An 18,540-nucleotide genomic window follows, 5' to 3' on the forward strand; every position below is an offset into this window, starting at 1 on the left:
CTTGCTCTTGGAACGAGTTGGAGGCAGCTGAGAGGTGCATCTTGAAGGCCGGCCGGGCTTTGGTAGATGGAATCCCAGCCACAGAACGGCTGCTCCCCTGGGCGTCCGGGGCTGGGCCACACGCCAGCACTGCTTTTCTGTGGCAGGCAGGGCTGTCTCTGCTGGCCTACAGAGGTGTTGGGAGGGCGTGGGTGAGACCCCAGGTGCAGGGCCTGGCCGGTGGGAAGTCCCTGGCGTCCCAGGTGGTGGCAGCCTGGCCCATGTCATTCAGCTCCATGTTGTGTGGTGTGGACTCAGAGCAGAGGTACATCTCACGGCCCCTCCTGACGTGCGTGAGGGGCCGGAACTGACGCAGCTAGAACCGTTGTGCCAGGGCGGTGAGCCTGCCTGGTTAACAGTCTCCAGTGGCCTTTATATTGTTGGGGAAACCCGATTTTCCACAGGAAGCCTCTCCTTGGCGGAAGTAGCCCGTAAGCTGGACAGGGGGACGCTGCAGAGGTTGAAGCGGGAATGTGGAGGCCTGCAGACGCTGCTCAGAAACAGCCATCAGGTGTTTGAAGGTAAGGGGATTGAGCCTTGAAACGCGCTCATTTCTCAGGTCTGGATGACAGGCTCCACCTTTCCCGAGTCAGAATGTTCTTCCCCACAGATTCTGCCATCACTGCCCCCACTTTTTCTATTAAGTAGGGTTTGCTTTATTTTTAAAAAAATTTTTTTAAAAATTTATCTATTTTAGAGAGAGTGTATGTGTGCACGCAAGTGATCGGGGGGGCCGGGGCAGGGCAGAGAGAGAGAATCTCCAGCAGGCCCCTGGCCTCCCAGCCCGATCCCAGGACCCTGAGATCATGACCTGAGCTGAAACCAAGAGTCAGATGCTCAACCGACTGAGCATCCAGGCGCCCCTGAGTAAAGTTTGCTTTAGAGATTTAGACTCCTAGGAAAGTGGGGGAGAGAGGATAGAGTCCCCCTGCCCATGCCCAGCTTCTGCCCTCTGAGCGTCTTCTGCCAGGAAGGGACGTTGGCCCCACCTCTTCTCTGATTTTCTCCAGTCCAGCCCCCGCAGGCACGGTGCCCCCCGGGCCTGGCCTTACCCCTGTCCGGGATGTGCTCACGCCTCACACAGAAGGAAGAGCAAGTTTGAAAGCCTGCTGGCGGGGTGTCACTGGACGACTTTCTGGGTGGGGGATTGTTATTTGTGTTGGCTCTTGGCTACCTGCAGCCTGGAAGCATCCCGAGCTCCCAGCTGGGCCCTGGGCAGTTAGAGGAGGAAGCCCCGATGCCTGTCCAACTCCCCTGACCTGCATGCCTGCCTCCAGGCCCTTGGGAGCGAGGCTCTCATTCCCCTTTTGCCCCGCGCTCCAGGCTCCCAGGACGGCCAGGAGGTAGAGGAGCCCAGGAACCTGTGCCCTTTCACTTGGTCTGCCCCTGGCCTCGCGGGGCGTCCGGGCTGGCGGGGAGGGGGACGTGGAACAAGCGCTCACATGGGGACCTGGGGTGGAAAGAAGTTCCCTTATTTAGGGTGTTCATGCATACACCCATCGTCCAGACGGTTGGTCCTTCGTCCTGTTTCCTTCTTGAAGCTCTTTTACCTGTGTTCTTTGTGGAATTATTTTAGAGCGGATCCTAGCCTGCCTGCTCTGTCACCCCTGAGCACTGCAGCGAGGGGCATCTGGCATCACCGAAGCGCCATAGGCACGTTTCTGCCAGAGTCTCAGTGTGCAGGAAGGGGGCGGGGGGGCCGTGCTGGGACTCGGCAAAGAGGAAGAGGAACCGCATTCCTGTAGGGCCTGAGCTGGGGAGGAGCGGGACTGGAGTGTGAGGAGTGGGGTGGCCTGCAGCCCCAAGTGGCCGTGAGGAGGTTTTGGGCCTCTGTGATGGGGTAGTGGTGCCACCCGTGTGGTTGACTCCAGTCCACCTGCGGAGTCACCGTGCGCCTGTCCTCTGCCATGTCAGGGGGCCTTGAGGGTCAAGTGCAGGGCCCAGTTCAAGTCCCCCCACAGCACAGCATCTGGCTCCTTCGACTTCATACGAAGAAGCACATTTCTGCTTCCACTGTGAGGCGTGCTGTGAAGGCCGGCTGTGGGCTAGTGTCGGGTATCACTTCTTTTCTGGGAGGCGGGTGCAGGGCGTGCACATGGTAGGGTCTGAGTGATGTCAGCGCATGAAGATGTGCTGAGAACGTGGGTGGAGAAGACCGTGCCCCTGGGGCCACCCTGCAGCTGCTGAGCAGGGCTCCTCTGAGGGCGTGCTGCCTGCTGGCTTCGTCCCTGCCCTCACCCCACCCACTCCTGCCAGGCTTATGCCCCCAGGTTCCCCCATGTGGCCCCCTGGCTTGTGTTCCACTCACCATGCTCTTTCCTCTGCTGCAAGGCTGCCTGCTGGCTCCCTTCCCCCGTCCCAGTGCCCTGGCCCTTATGCTGTCGCCATAGTGCTAGACCCCAGCCTGGACACCTTTACTACACTGCTTCCCACCCGGTCCTGCCTCTCTGGGCCCCCAGGGTTTGCATGTGCTTCTGTCCCTTGGCCTCCTGCATTTGGTCACATCACCGCTCCAGCTTGACTGTGCACTCCCTGTGGGTGCGGCCGGGCGTTGCTCTGCAGCCCGAGGGGCGGCCCGGAGCCCATGTCACAGGATGAAGATGGAGCAGCCCGGTGAGGAAGACACACTTCCCTGACCCCTCCTCCTAGGGAGATGATGAGCGGGGGGAGACCACTGAGACCCAGAGTCCCCGATCTGTAAGGTGCCACCTGTGAGCAGAGCCCAACGCAGGAGAAGGGGAGGCCCACAGGCCTTGTCTAGGGATGTGGGCAGTTAGTTATCTGAGCCCCAGGATTTGGGTCAGTCCCCACACCCCCACCCTTGTGCAGCTGCTGAGAAGGGTGGTTGGACAGTGACTCAGGGCAGGTGGCCACGGCTGATAGAAGCACATCTGTCTACTCCCAGCCTGTAAAGCTAAGGGAGTTGGGCACTGTCACCTTCTCTTCCTTGCCCGTGTGTGCATGTGACACAGGAGAGCTCTGGTGAGCGTGGCCCGCATGTGTGCACGGGAAAGCTCTTGGGTATGCTTGGGTGTGCGCGGCCCCCCACGTGTGCATGGGAGAACCTGGGTGTGTGTGGCCCCCACGCATGCACGGGAGAGCTCGGGTATGCAAGCTTACAGTGCCTTTGGGTAGCTCGGGTGCCCTTGTGGAGCTAGACTGTTTTCGTTTAAACCTGGCTTTGCTCGTGGAAATGCTTGTGATGGCAGTGAGCCCTGTAAGCAGAACTGGAGTGTCCATGGTTGGGATGGCTGCAGAGGCTGGGGTGTGGGCGGGCAGGGCCCCCTGTTGGGGAGTGGAGCCCCTGGGAGGAGGGCGGACTTCCTGAACCGGCAGTTCCTGCTCCAGCTGAGCTCTGGCACAGCGGCCTGGGATGTGCTCTCCGTTTCACAAGGCCTTTGTCCGTGAAAACACTCACTGCAACCCAGAAGGGCCGCTCTTCTGTTTTTCCCAGCATGGCTTTTTGTTTGACTTCAAGAAATTGTAGCTTTTTTTTTTCCCACCATAAATACACATGTATGTGATTGCTTTTCTATGCAGTTCACATGGGGGGGCACATTTATTTTTGGAAACACTTCTGGGTAGGCGGCTTGGGGACTGAGCTCTGAGTAAACACTTTGCTCACAGTCATGCAAAAACTATGCACCGAGGCTGCTCTTATCTCCGAGGGTATTTTAAATGAGAGTGGCTAGTTTCCGGTCGTGTTTACAGGGCCAAGGAGGTAAGATTGATTTTGGATGCCCTCAGTTCCTCCAGCGCTGAGCACCTTGTGAGGGACGGGCCAGTGCCTGGGTGGGTGCGTGCTACCGTCAGGGGCGGTGGGGGGTGGGGGCATGGTGGATGCAGCCCTGGCCCCATGGTCCCTGCCCGCGGTGCTGTCACTCCCTGTGCTCACCATGGTGAACATGTGGCTGCCACTGACAGGTGGGAACTTGCCCAAAGTCTCTCCTGAATGGAGAGACTGACCTAGCAACCCAGGCCACGTCTGATCAGAACCTGAGCACGGGGCACTGTTCCAGTAAATTGTCCATAGTTATTTTCTGGAACAGCCTGCATCTGGTTCCTCAGAGCACTTTAGCTGTGGTAACGTCTGCTGTCAGAGCGGGTGGGGAACGGACCAGCAGGTTCTGTGTGCTGCGTTCAGCAACTCCGAGGGAGTGCATACTTCGGGAGGAAACGGAAACGTCAAATCAGGAAACTTTGATAGAACGTACTGTGTTCTTGTGATTCCATTTTAGAATCTGGAGTATATTTCACCCTGGGGAGAGTCCACTGGTGCTCGGACCCGTGAGCCGGCTGGAGTGGGTACAGGTGCCCAGCCCAGGCCTACCCAGGACTGGAGCTGGGGGTGTCAGGGGGGGCACGGCAGAGAGCTGCCCTGGGACCTGCGGGTGCACGGGAGCATGTCTTGGTCTCTGCCAGGGCAGGTCCTCTGTCACTGGTGCTCAGGCCCCCTTTCCCCTGACCCTGAACGTGGTGAGGTGCCCGTTTAATTCACAAGACGGCCTGGTATGGGCCAGCCAGTCCTCAGGGGAGGGGCCCCCTGTGGAGGCTTTGGCCCCCCTGCCTTGCCCTCTCCCCAGGTTTCTCTTGAGCATGTCCAGGCCTCTGGGCTGGGCCGAGGGCTCCTTGCATTTTTAAGATGCACACCCCAGGCACCTGGTGGGAGTCTTGCCTCGGGGCTCCTTCAGGACACACTTCAGGGCCACGTCCTTCTGTTGCGGGGACATCCGGTGGAACCCAGTGATGTCCCCCTGACCTGAGCTCTCACACCGAGGAAGCTAGGTGTCAGCCTTGTGGGGAGCTTGTGTGGGAGGCCGGCTCCGAAGGGGGGACAGCTGTGCCAGGCCCTGAGTAGGTGCTTCTTGACTGCCCGTGACAGAGCCTTCCATTGTGGCCCTCTGTGCATGAGACACTTCTCTGCAGCTCCTTTCTCTGGTTTAAGGGAAAATGTTGAATAAATGGCAGTCTGCAGAGACAGTCTTGTTTTTGCTACAACACAAGGCCATTTGAAAGCAAACTCCAAGCTTTAATTCGTGCTTTCAAGTTCTTGTTAGAAGTTGGAGAGCCAGATTTATTCACTAAGCTTCCTTTATTTCTCCCCGAGCCTGTCTGTCTCCAGGTGATTTTACAGCTTCCAGAAAACCAGGATGGATTTGGCTGCTTTGGCCATGTTTCCTTGGAGTTGCTGGCTTTTGGGGGTCAGATGGCCAGGTGAACGCCTGGCGGGGAGTCTCAGCCCAAATGGGGGCGACTGGCTCAGGAGGCAGCTGGGTGGGGGGCCTGGGCAGCTGCTGGGGCCATACCACCCAGTCCCTGTGTCCTGCAACGGCCCCCACCCTGCTGACTGGCTGCTGTGCCCCTCCTCACTGTTTGCATTTGGGGGCTCTGGCTGTGAGGGATGCCAGTAAACCCTCATCTTCGCCTGCCTAGAAAGGAGCTTTGCTTGTTTTTTTTGGTGCGGAGGTGAGGTTCTCCAGGACAGATGCCACCGCAGCTTCCCGAGTTGCACCCGAGTCTGGGACCACACGTGGCTCTTACGCCGTGGTCTCCCAGGCCCTCGGCCTCGTTGCCCACAAGCCCGTCCTGGTGCGTCCCCAGCCACTCATCCGTGGTCACAGCCTGGATCTTGTCAGCAGCGGGCCCTCAGCTTCCCTACGGTTCTTCACCCCAGCCCCTGGTGTCCAGCGTGCGCCTCCTGATGGCCCCTGACCCCTGACACTGGCCCCTCCAGGCTCCCCCAGCCTGCTCCTCGCCTGCTCCCTCAGGCCCTCCCTCCCACCCCCCTGCCTGCCCCACCGGGCCGAGGCTCCGGGCTCAGACAGCCAGCGTGCGGGGGGCTGCTGCCCCAGGCCCTGGTGAGTCGGTGGGCTCGGAGGAGAACACCCAGGCCGTTGTCTTCTGTCTGTCCCGAGCACAGTTCTGAATGGGAGCGTTCACATCCGCGACTGGAGAGAAGAGAAGCCGCACAGGCAGCAGTGCCCAGAGGCAAAGCGGAGGCTCTTCTCAGAGGCCTTCAAGACCCGCATCTGCTGGTTCTTCAGTCACCACCCTGACGGTTGTGTTCTGCCTTCAGACGGCTGCCCGTTTGCCCACGGGCCGGCAGAGCTGCGGCCGCCCCAGACCCCCAAGAGGAAGAAGCAGGTTCTGTGAGCTGCTTCTGCCCCGTGAGCCGAGGCCAGGTGCGGGGGCCAAGGTGAGAGGAGCTCCTCTGGGGACCACAGACTGCGGGTTGGGGTGCCTTCCTCTGGATTCCCCCAGTAACATAGCCCGATGGTTACGCCCACACCAGATGCCACAGAAGCTGACGTCCCTCCTGCCCCTGCCCCGTTGGAGTGCTGGGTCTGTGTTGTAAACGAGGTCACGCCTGTGCTCAGCATCTCTATTCCAGAAAGCACGGGAGCTCTTGCAGCATCTCATCATTGTGAAGGTGGAGGAAGTGCCGGGACTGTCTGGCCTCTCTCAGCGGCCTGGCTCTGGCTCGCCTGACTCCCGTGTGAGAGCGGGCTCACCCCCAGCAGTGCAGCCGGTCCCGCCAACTCCTGGCTGCACGGGAAACCCAGCTGCTCTGGGTGCTCATCACTACACGGGGGTTCTGTCAAGGCTGTAATGCTTACATGTGCAGGTTATTTTTAGTTACAGGGAACAAAACACCCATAATCTCATTAGCCAGGTCCGTCTAGGTGACGTGAAGAAAAAATCCTAAGTGATACACAACAAGGCCAGAAAATCTAACTATCACAGAAAGCGAAAACCCCCCCTCCTGCCCCTCCCTACTAGATCTTCTCCCCAGAAGTGCTATCAGCAAATCTTTTGATTCTAGAAAAAAAAAACCCTACGTGTTTCTGTTTGAAATTATTTTTTCAGTTTTACGTAAAAGGTCACATCGGTGCGCACTCTCGTGCTCTTCATTTTCCGCACAGCGTCCCCTGGTGACTTGGGCAGTGCGGTATTCTGTGGTGTGGGCATTCTCGGTTCACTCGGGGCAACCAGAATGAACTCATCCCTTTTGCTGAGAGGCGCCTCCACTCGGTGCAGCACAGGGGTGCCTGGCCAGGTGGGGCTGGCTCTCAGGGAAATGAGCTGCCCCACAAAGTCTTGGGATGGATGGTTTGCCCTGAAAAACCCCAAGGGCACGTTCTCAGCCACGGATCTCGGTTGGGGTCAGGAGGGGGTGTTGGATGACCTCAGCTCTCCTGGGTGCCCCTGGGTGACACCTGTCCTCAGGTGGGTGGTTGTGGGTCCTGCCAGGTGGGTGCTATGCTGCAAGGAGACTTGCCACATCTTGAAGACTCCCCGCACGCCACTCAGAACAGCAGAAACGGCCTGGGGAGGCCGTGTCCCCCGGATCCGACCTCTTGGTTCCAGGTACCACATCTTAATGGCCACCAGCACCACTGTGCCCCTGCCCAGAGGTCACTGTCACATCTGGCATTACGCTCACTGTGGCATCTCACACGCACGTGTCCACAGGAGTGTGTGGCCAGAGGGTTGCTGACCACGGCGACCTGGCTGAGGTCAGAGTGTGTGGGGCTGGGAGTGGGGAAGAGTCCCAGAGGAGAGGGTCCTGGGGGGTGCGCAGGGGAGTGGCCTCCAGCCTCTCCACCCTCCTTCCCCTGCTCTGTGTCTCTGGCCAGCAGGGGTCCACTCCACCTCAGAGATGACCCCCACCCACATCTCCCCATAAAGACCTGTCACCCCGTCAAAGGGGATTGGAAGGCGACACTGCTCCTTCCTCTCAGCTCTGCTCCTGGGGTGGCTGCCCACTGAGCGTCACCAGGCAGGGGCACAGCTGCCAGGGCAAACTGACCCAGGGCCCCCGCAGGAGGACCCCGTGTTGGGGGGGCAGCCCAGCCCGGAGAGGCTGAGAGCTCAGTTCTGGCCGGCACCTCCCTGGGGGGTTTCCAGTGGGCTCTGTTGTCAGGAAGAGGCAGCCATGAGAAACACATTGAAGTCAGGAGAATAGTGGGTTTCCCAGCTCCAGGCTGACTTGTCGCCTGGGCTGTAATGCAAGAAATGGTTTCCATGGCTGTTTGGAACGACCGGGCGCACCGTCCACACGTTCCTGGGTCCAGCGCGGGGAGACAGAACTTCGGCAAGGCCCAGGGTCGGGGGAGGCTGGCTGGCCTGCAGACGCTGCCCCCTTGGTCTCTCAAGTCCTGTTGTGCAGAGAGGCTGGGTGGCTTGCCCACAGTCACGGTTAACAGCTGCCGGGGTCGGGTTCAAACCTGGCTCTGCCTTCTCCCAGGAGGCTCTTCCCCGGCAAGGGCCTTGACTGGAGGGGACACCTGGGGGCCTAAGTGGTCAGGCACTGGTGTCGCACCTGCCAGTTAGGGCTCGTGGTGCTGGCCTCCCCTTGTCGGTGCTGAAGCATCCTCTCAACATGCATTTCCGTCAAGAGCAAGTCAGTGTGATACAAGATGCTAAACAGGTGACGGTTTGGTGGGTGCATGGATGGGGCCAACGGCACAGGAGTGGCCCCCGGATGGTCCCAGTTTGGGGATCACCTCCCTGTAACTCCCTCCAGAATCACAACCAGGCAGCATCCGTGTCTTGCCATTGTGCTCGCAGACAGTGTGGACCTCCTTGTTCCCGTTCTGCCCTGAGCCGCGGCAGCCGCGCCTCAGCATCCTTGTCTGTGAGATATCACAGATGCCGCAGAAGAAACGAGCAGGCGTCAAGGGCTCGGCCGGCCGGGCCCTGGGCTCCCGTGGGGTCAGTCGTGGCAGCGCGTCAAACCCCAGACCGTTGGGCCGTTCACCCTGGCGGCTTCTCCAATGAGGAGCGTGGAGGAACCACTCAGGACCCCAGAGCTGGGAGGTTAGCTGAAACCACACCGTAATCCATTTGGCCTTTGTTGCTCCCGGAGGACCTGGCCTCCAGGGCTCCTTGGCTAATTAGCAGTCTAGGGACTTTTAATCCAAAGAGGCCGCAGCGGCCTTTGTGGCAGGGCTCCAGCCCCCTCTCGCGCCATGATTTATCCAGGTGAGAGACAGCGGAGCATCTGCCCGCTTGCGCTCTTCTGCTGCCTACCCCCCGAGCCGTCTGCGCCGTGCAGGGAACGGGAGACTTGGAGGCCAGGATGGCTGGGGTGCTGCTGGATGGCTGGGGCACACTGCGGGTGGAGGGAAGGAACTGCACCCTCGGTGGGAGCTGAAAGGATCGCCCTGGGCCAGGTGTTCCAAAAACACTCACAGAGCCCCTCTGGTGGGCCACACCCCGATCTGGTGCTGGGAAACAGGGATGGTGCTATCTGGAATGGCCAAGGGGTGCTAGACAGGAGTGCTGGAGGAGGGCCCCGCATCCTGGCGGTGCCCGCCTGGACCAGGGAGAGAGAGGCCATCCTGGGTGGCTGGGCTGGGGGAGCAGGGGAAGAGTGGTACACGGAACAATCTCAAGCTGTGGCATGCACTCTACCATCCTTCCTCATACTGCATTTCTAGTGGTTGGTCAGGATTTACAGTTCATGTCCTTCACATGTCAGTGTCCACCTTAGACCAATATTAAAACCACTTCCAGGGAAGGCAGAAGCCTCCCAGAGATGTCATTCCATTTATGTGCCTCCTGTTCTTTGTGTCATGCATTTTAGTTCTCATGTAAACCTAGGAGCACAGTGTGGTTGCTATTGCCTAAAACGGTCCATTGACTTTTAAACGTTAAAAGAAAAAGAAATTCCCGTTTACCCACATACTTACCACTTCTTGTACTTCACATTCCTTCCTGTCCGTGTCCACATTTCCATCTGGTATCACTTCCTTGCAGCCTGAAGATCTTCCTTTAGCATTTCTTGCAGTACAAGTCTGCAATCTAATGGTCTATCTTTGGTTTGCCTGAAATGTGTCTAATGGTGATCTAATGGTCTATCTTTGGTTTGCCTGAAAAATGTCTTTTTTTTTTTGGTCCTCATTTTTTTTTAAGACTTTATTTATTTGCTAGAGAGAGAGAGAGAGAGAGCACAAGCAGGGAGAGTGGCCGGCAGAGGGAGAAGCAGGCTCCCCGCTGAGCAAGGAGCCCAGTGTGGGGCTCGATCCCAGGACCCTTGGATTATGACCTGAGCCGAAGGCAGATACTTAACTGACTGAGCCACCCAGGCGTCCCTGGTCCTCATATTTGAAAGATATTTTAGTTGCATATAACATTCTTGCTTGAAAGTAATTTCCTTTTAGCTCCTTAAAGATGTCATTTCATTTTTTTCCTGCCCAGGTTTCTGATAAGAGGTTAACCATTGTTCCCATTGTTCTAGCCCTGTATGCAATGGGTGCTGTATCTGTGGATGATTTTAAGACCTTTTTCCTATCTGTGGTTTTCGGCAGTTTTGTGTAATGTGCATAGGTGTGATTTTTGTTTTTTTTCTTGCTTGAGTTTGCTGAACTTTATAAATCCCTGGGTTGCTCTTCGACCTCAGCCACAGCAACTTCTTCCTAGAAACATCGCCAAAGGCAAGGGAAGCCAGGGCAAAAATGAACTATTGGGATTTCATCAAGATAAAAAGCTTTTGCACAGTAAAAGAAACAGTCCACAAAACCAAAAGACAACCGACAGAATGGGAGAAAATGTTTGCAAATGACATATCAGATAAAGGGCTAGTATCCAAAATCTATAAAGAACTTACCAAACTCAACACCCAAAGAACAAATAATCCAATCAAGAAATGGGCAGAAGACATGAACAGACATTTTTCCAAAGAAGACATCCAAATGGCCAACAGACACATGAAAAAGTGCTCCACATCGCTCGGCATCAGGGAAATCCAAATCAAAACCTCAATGAGACACCACCTCACACCCGTCAGAATGGCTAAAATTAACAAGTCAGGAAATGACAGATGTTGGCGGGGATGTGGAGAAAGGGGAACCCTCCTACACTGTTGGTGGGAATGCAAGCTGGTGCAGCCACTCTGGAAAACAGTATGGAGGTTCCTCAAAAAGTTGAAACTAGAGCTACCCTACGATCCAGCAATTGCACTACTGGGTATTTACCCCAAAGATACAAATGTAGGGATCCGAAGGGGTACGTGCACCCCGATGTTTATAGCAGCAATGTCCACAATAGCCAAACTGTGGAAGGAGCCAAGACGTCCATCGACAGATGAATGGATAAAGAAGAGGTGGTATATATACACAATGGAATATTATGCAGCCATCAAAAGGAATGAGATCTTGCCATTTGCAACGACGTGGATGGAACTGGAGGGTGTTATGTTGAGTGAAATAAGTCAATCAGAGAAAGACATGTATCATATGACCTCACTGATATGAGGAATTCTTAATCTCAGGAAACAAACTGAGGGTTGCTGGAGTGGTGGGGGGTGGGAGGGATGGGGTGGCTGGGTGATAGACATTGGGGAGGGTGTGTGCTATGGCGAGCACTATGAATTGTACAAGACTGATGAATCACGGATCTGTACTTCTGAAACAAATAATGCAATATATGTTAAGAAAAAGAAAAGAAGAAGATAGCAGGAGGGGAAGAATGAAGGGGAGTAAGTCGGAGGGGGAGATGAACCATTAGAGACGATGGACTCTGAAAAACAAACTGAGGGTTCTAGAGGGGAGGGGGGTGGGGGGATGGGTTAGCCTGGTGGTGGGTATTCAAGAGGGCACGTTCTGCGTGGAGCACTGGGTGTTATGCACAAACAATGAATCATGGAACGCTACATCAAAAACTAATGATGTAATGTATGGTGATTAACATAACAATAAAAATTATTTAAAAAAATAAATCAATCCCTGGGTTGCTGTTTTTGATCAAATTTTGGGGGAAAATCAGCCAATATTCCATACAATTTTTTTCTCTTTCTTTCTCCGTCTGATACTAGAACTCCAGTGTGTGTGTATTGTCGATCACTTGATACCACCCCCCCCACCCCAGTCACTGAGTGTTTATTTTTTAACCTTTTTCTAACATGTGCCTTAGTTTGGATGATTTCTATCTTAACTAGTCTCTAAGTCATTGGTCCTTTCTTCTGTTGCATCCAATATACTGTTAATCCCAGTCAATGATATATATTTTTTCAAAATTTCAGATATAATTGTTTTTGTTTTTACAAGTAACTTCTGAAATTTCCCATTTCTTCAGCCTTTACCCATCAGGTTTAACAAAGCCCTTTTCTGAGAAGAAGATAGCAGGAGGGGGAAGAATGAAGGGGAGTAAGTCGGAGGGGGAGACGAACCATGAGAGACGATGGACTCTGAAAAACAAACTGAGGGTTCTAGAGGGGAAGGGGTGGGGGGATGGGTTAGCCTGGTGATGGGTATTAAAGAGGGCACGTTCTGCGCGGAGCACTGGGTATTATGCACAAACAATGAATCATGGAACACTACATCAAGAATGAATGATGTAATGTATGGTGATTAACATAACAATAAAAAGTCCTTTTCTGCCAGTCTCAACTTTTGGGCCATCTGTGGGTCTGTTTTTATTGACTCTTTTTTCTCTTGACCACGAGTCACATTTTCCTGTTTCTCATATGATGAGATTTTTTTGGTTGTTATTTTATAATAGATATTATAGATGATATGTTGTAGAGATTCCAAACTCTGTTGTCTTCCTATGAAGAGTGCTGAGTTTTGTTTTAGTGCCTGTTTAATTTATCAGTGAATCCCTTTGACTTGGTGGAGGCTTGGCATCAGGCTTTGTTAAGGCAGGTCTGTTTCTGGTTTCCCTGTCTTCCACGTCCCTGCAGTCCTGGGACGGGTCTTACTACTAAGATGGGTCTTTCTGGGGTTTCATGGGGGAATTTGCAGGACTTGAATCCCACATGGTGTCCCCTCCAGGATGCAGCAGCCATGAGCCCTGCTCAACTGCACTTCCAGCTCCTGTCCAGACCCCTAGGCTCAGCCTGCTCCTGAGCAATTCAGGAGGCGGCCAGGGTTTCAGAGGAGCTAGTGTGCAGATTGTGTGGTGACTGCCCCTCAATTTTGAGTTGTTTTGGCAGCCCTAAGCCCCATGCATGGACTCCTTAGGGTGGTGAGACCACAGCTTTCTGCCTGATCTCTGCCCCCATGCACTGCGCAGTCCAGGTGTCCTCGATGCACATCATGCCCATGTGCACCCCTTCTGTCAGATAGACCACCCCCCATTACACCTGGTTCTGGTCACTCTCCGGTGCCTTCAGACATTTGTTGTTTGCACCCAGGTTTATAGTTGTTGTTAACGGAAGAGTTGGCCCTGCGTGGACTACTCCACAGTCACCGGAGGTCAGAACCTTGTGCTATGAGCTCTGAAGGAAACAGTTACACATCTCCCATTCTGATGGCCAACATCCATGGCTGGAAACCTGAAAATTGTCCTTGGGCCCACGGATGGAGCCCACGCTCCTTGCTCTGCCTGGCCTGCTGAGCGCCCACCACACCAGGCCAGCCTCAGGCTCACTCCCCAACTCAGTCTTGCCCCCCAGGACTCCAGCCAGGACAACTCCTTACTCTCCCCTGAGCTCTCTAGACTACTCTGCCCAACCAGACCATCTGCAACAGTGGGGACACCCCCAGCTGTGCTGTCCAGGGTGCTGACCTGGTCGCTGGCCACTGGAAATGTGGCCATTGTGACTGAGGAACAGAACCTCTAGCTTTATGCAATTGTGATTCAAATTTAAATAGCCGCACGTGGCTAGAGGCTAATGCACTGGGCAGAGAGCTCCAGTCCTTTTTTTGCTGCTCCAGGTGTGGTCTGACACACAGGATGGGCCTGGCCTGGGAGTCTCTTGGAAATGCAGAATTGTGGGGCTGCCACAGGGCTGCTCACAGGACCCCTGAGGTGGGGCCGGCAAGCTCAGCGGCTGTGATTTACTTGCTGTCCAGGCAGTGTGTGTGCCGGAGATGCTGCACCTCCGTGTCTTTTCACATGCTCTTCCCTCTGCCTAGAAAACTCCTCCCTCTTCTCTGCTTGGCAAGTTCCTCCTCTTCCAAACCCCAATGAATCCAGCCCTCGGCTCCCTTGCTGAACTGACGGTTCATGGCTGCTCCGGGGGGCCCTCTGAGGCTGGGGAGGCAGCCATGCTGAGGAGGAGGGGCTGGGGCTGAATGGAGGAGCTCAGCCTGGGGATAAGAGGCAATCCCGGGGGCCTCAGGTGGAGGACAGAACAGCATGTTCTGTACCACACTCCATGGTGAGACTACATGAAATGCGGGAACCAGATGGGGGCAGATTTCTGCTCAGTCCATAAAACACTTTTAACATAAAGCACTGCTGATGAGAGGTAGAACATGCTGCCTTTGGGTAGTGAGCACCCTGTCACAGGGGTGTGTAAGTGGAAGCTGCAGGATTATCTGGCAGCGATGCTGGATGATGGTTTTCCCTGCTGATATCTTTTGGAGGTGTGAACTCCAGAGTGCCTCTTAACTTAGATAGTCTGCGTCTGGGAATGGAAGTGTCTTGTTGGAGCTACAGGCCGTGTGGAGCCCGGCTGTGGAGACCTGGACTCTCCTCCCTGTCATGCTTCCAGTCTGCTGTGTGATCTCAGGCAAAGTCCTCCCCCGTCCTGGGCTCCAGAAGGCTGCATGGGCGAAGCCCCCTGCCCGGGTTCTGGGCGCCAGTGGGAAACCCAGGCCAGACGGCTGGGTTTGCTGCCTGTCCCAGAGGGAAACACCACTGGCTCTTTACACAGCAGCTGGACGTGCTAACAGAAGGACTCTTGACATTTTCTTCGATCCGTTTGTTCTGATAAGTCTTGCTGTGGCGTTCTCCAAAATGGTTCAACCTATAAAATTCAGAGTCCTGTCCATGGCCACGAAGGCTAACGGGTGTGTTTTTAGAACACACTCCACGAGTTCCGAGTGTATCCATGGAGCGGTCCTCATGACAGGCAGGCCCTGACCTCAGAACACCAGCCTGACTTCTCTCTGTGGCTCTGGTTGACCACGCCTGCATGTTTCCCACAGACTCCTCAGGTGCGCGAGACAGAGCCATGAACCAAATGGCCTAGAACAGCACTTATGGGTCACCTCCCAGGATCCCCGGATCAGGAGCCCCTCCGAGCGCAGCTGGGCGGGGTCCTCCTCTCGGGGCCACACCAGGGTGCATGAGGAGGGGGCCAGGGCTGGGGTCTCTGCTCAGGCTCGGCTGGGGAAGAACCTGATTTTCCGAGTGCAAGGTGGTTGGCAGCACCCAGTTCCAGATGTGGCCACTTGATTCTTCAGAGCCAGCAAGGGGGAGAGCCCAGCGTGACCCCTTACAGTCCCATGCCACATGACCATGGAAGCGGTGGTGCATCAGCCCTGCTGGATCCTGCTGGCAAGAAGTCAGGGGCAGGTCCTGCCCATGCTCAGGGAAGGACGGGGACCTTGGGGCCGCCGGTGTGTGCGCCCCAGTGTGGATTGGCCCAAGCCTTTTTGTGCTCACCCTTTGCAGACACACACGCCCAGGCCTGTACTGGTCAGGATGACCAGCCTCCTGCTGGGTCCCTGCTTCCTCGTCCATTGGCGGCGGTGGGACTTGACCCGGGTCCCAGATGTCATAGCTGTTTCCCCCTGCCCCAGGCTGTGGGCTCTGCCCCCCCCGCCCGCCCAGATCCCTTCTGTAAGTTGACACAAGCATCCACTCTACCCCCCTCCCAGGGTGACCAATGGAGGTTTTGTTTCCTGCCCTACCGAGCAATTAACTCAATTCTCCATGGGCCCTGGCTGAGTGTCCCCCCCCAATCTCAGTCTGACAGGCTCCTCCTGGAGGGGGCGTCAGACCCCACGGGGAAGGGCTCAGCCCCAGGAGGCCGCCCCTCCACTTAAGACCCCACAGTCACCCACGCTCTGACCACCGGCCTGTGGATCCAGGGGTCCCACGGCCCCCTCCTCGGGTTCAGCCGTTTGCTGCAGCAGCTCGCGGAGCCCGGGAGAGCATGTTGTGCACGGGGTCACTGGTTCATGATAAAAGGATGTCGCTCAGATCAGCCAGCCCGGGGAGAACCTCTCCAGGCCCGCACCCTCCCGCACCTGTACCTTTGGGGTCACCAGGCCGGACGCTCTCCCATCCGCCCTCTCAGCGTTTCCTGGAGGCTTCGCTACACTGGCCTGACGGATTGGATCACGGGCCTTGCTCCTGGGTCTCAGTCTCCAGCCCCTGTTCCCTTGGAAGCCAGGGGTTGGGGCTGAAAGTTGGACCCCCTCCAATCACGCAGTTGGTTCCCTTGGCAACCAGCCCCCAGCCCCCAGCCTCAGGGGGCTTTCCACCTCATTCACACAACAAGGCACTTTGGTCACTGTCATCACTTAAGCGATCCCAAGAGTTTTGGGGAGCTCTGTGCCAGGATGGACGAAGACCGAATATATATTTCATGTTATAAATCACAATATGAGATCTGCCGGCCCACAGCCTCCGGAAGGGTGGCACTCCTGCCCCGACCGCGGCCGGCCTGAGGATCTGACCCGGGAGTGGCCCAAAACACCAGACTCACTCAGGTGGGGATCTGAGCCAAGAGGTGCAGATCTGTGGTCAGCTGGAGGGTCCGTGGGCAGAAGGGACATGCAGGGCCACCGCAAGGAGCAGAGAGTGTGCCCCGGCAGTGACACGTGCTGCCTGCACTCGTCCGCCCTGTCCGTGCGGATCGTGGACAGCTCTCCCGGGTGGAGGATCGGTTGGTGCTTTCTCGCCTGTAAAATGGGGGGTGGACAGAGACCCTCCCAGGTTTTCTTCATGGCCCTGGAGAGGCCGTGGAGGGAGGGACAGAGGGAGGCGGGCTGAGGTCATGGGGTCAGAGAGGCAGGAATGCGTCCTCCGTCCCCTGCTCTGTCTGGGTTGCCTTTCATCCTCACACAACCCCCAGGAGAGGGTGTCCTCATGGGCTCTCTTTACACTGATGAGAATCAGAGGCACAGAGAGGTTGAGACGCTTGCCTAAGGCCACACAGTGAGTGGCAGCGCAGTGCTGGCACCCGGGCTGTCCGGCCCAGTGCACACGGGTCGAGGAAGGAGGAAGGTCTCTCGCTGCTCTTGTGGGTCCCGGACTAGGAGATGGGGCCCCTGCGATGTCCTTGGGCCTCCCTGAGACCGGGAGCCACGGGGGTGTCCCACGGCTCCAGGTGGGCGCCCCTGCTGCTGGACCCAGCCGAGAGCTCAGCGCAAAGAAGTCTTTCCAACAGAAGGGTGAAGCAAACCCTCGGGGGCCCCAGAGAATGTTGCCTGGAGCGCTCCATTTCTTAAGCAGCCTGCTGAATCTCCAGACCTTGGTGCCGGCAGCAGAGCCCGCAGCCCTGCTGCCCAGGCTGGAAGGGAGTCAGGACGGTTCTTCTGAGCCAGCCGGGTCTCAGCCAGGGCATGGCTCCAGACTCCACCCCGACTCACCCGATGCAACCTCGGGGCCGGGCTCTGCTCCAGCCTGGGGTCCCTCCCTCAGCCCGGGGGTCCCCGTGGGCCGGGAAGCCGGGACTGCTAGCTTGCCGGCCAAGTGCTGCGTGTGCACTTCCTCTGCGGATCCTCGCCTCCTTGGCGCCCGCCCTGCCAAGGCTCTGCCGAGGCCCAGCCTGGAGGGTTGGGAGCCGCTTCTTGGCAGGAATAAAAACCGCAACTCAAAGCTCCCTCTTGCTCCAAATGAAAAATGCTACCTGGGAAGCCAGGGAGCCTGCCCTCCATCTATACTCACCGGGGGCCTCGTCCGTGGAGCACCCCGAGACAGCACGGCCGGCTTTTGCGTGAGACTGGCCCGAGGAAGCTTCCCCATCGGAACCCACTTCGCAACTGGCACTTGTGCCCAGGCCAGCTCCCGGAGCCTGGCCTGGGCCTGCAGGTGGGGCCCCCCCGCCCCCCTGCCCCCCAGAGCCGTGCTCTCCCAGGACAACCACCTGCTCTGGGACCCAGCCATAGTCTCTCCACCCCACGCCTCACCCGCACGGTCACAACAGAGGGACTGTCTTTATGCGCCGCGAGCCCTGACCTGGCCTGGCCAGTCAGAAGCCCCACAGTCACGCGGCAGCGATTTATTCTCCCCTGTGATTCCTTCTAGAATGAACCAGGCCAAACCTGAGAGGAACGTAAGTGATAAACAGTCCCATAGGCTCCTAGAGTGCCTGGTTCTAGAAGGTTCCTGAGTTCCCTAGCCATCCTTGGCTGTGGGTTCTGCGACACCGTCTCCCTCCCTCCCTCCTTCCCTTCTCTCTCTCTTTCTCTATTTTTGGCTGAAGGTAGAGCTGGTGTCTGTTACCTGCATCCAGAAAGAGTTAACTTGGGGTGTGCGAGGTGCCCCCTGCCTTGGGGGTCTGGGGTCCTGCCCTCGTCTACTCCCAGAACCTGGAGCAGGGCTGTCGGTCAGCGAACAGAAGCATCCAGACCCTGAGGGCTCGAGAACAAGCCCGCGTATCCCCAGTTTGCGCGGACCCCTCCACCCGGCACCACCGGCCCCCAGTTATGGGTCCGCCAGGAGGCGGAGACGACCTAGCCCTGGAAACAACGGGCCCAGCGCGCTCTCGGAAGTCGGGGGCATCTGCTCTGTCCGCACGGGGCCCCGAGGCAGCCCCGGGGCGAGAATCTGGGGCTGTGAGAGGCAGGAAGGGGACAGTCCTGACGGTTGTGCCAT

At 56.8% G+C, this 18,540-nt stretch overlaps 1 protein-coding gene across 2 annotated transcripts in view; it reads left to right on the top strand.

The window, feature by feature from the left end:
- Positions 1 to 11,309, top strand: part of TRMT44 (tRNA methyltransferase 44 homolog) — a 28,107-nt gene extending 16,798 nt beyond the window's left edge. Inside the window, exons 10-12 of one of the 2 annotated variants that reach the window (XM_028088765.2) lie at positions 444 to 560; positions 5,960 to 6,235; positions 6,332 to 11,309. In XM_028088765.2, the coding sequence (XP_027944566.2) occupies positions 444 to 560; positions 5,960 to 6,192 (350 nt within the window). In that variant the 3' untranslated portion in view covers positions 6,193 to 6,235; positions 6,332 to 11,309. Of the gene's footprint in view, positions 1 to 443; positions 561 to 5,959 lie in introns of both variants that reach the window. The other variant, XM_028088762.2, reaches the window with a different exon arrangement.
- The last annotated feature ends 7,231 nt before the right edge of the window (positions 11,310 to 18,540 follow it).

This window comes from Eumetopias jubatus, unplaced genomic scaffold (genome assembly GCF_037043125.1).
Source record: "Eumetopias jubatus isolate StellerSeaLion01/CBP00866 unplaced genomic scaffold, mEumJub1_p1.0 scaffold_2, whole genome shotgun sequence".
NCBI lineage: Eukaryota > Metazoa > Chordata > Mammalia > Carnivora > Otariidae > Eumetopias > Eumetopias jubatus.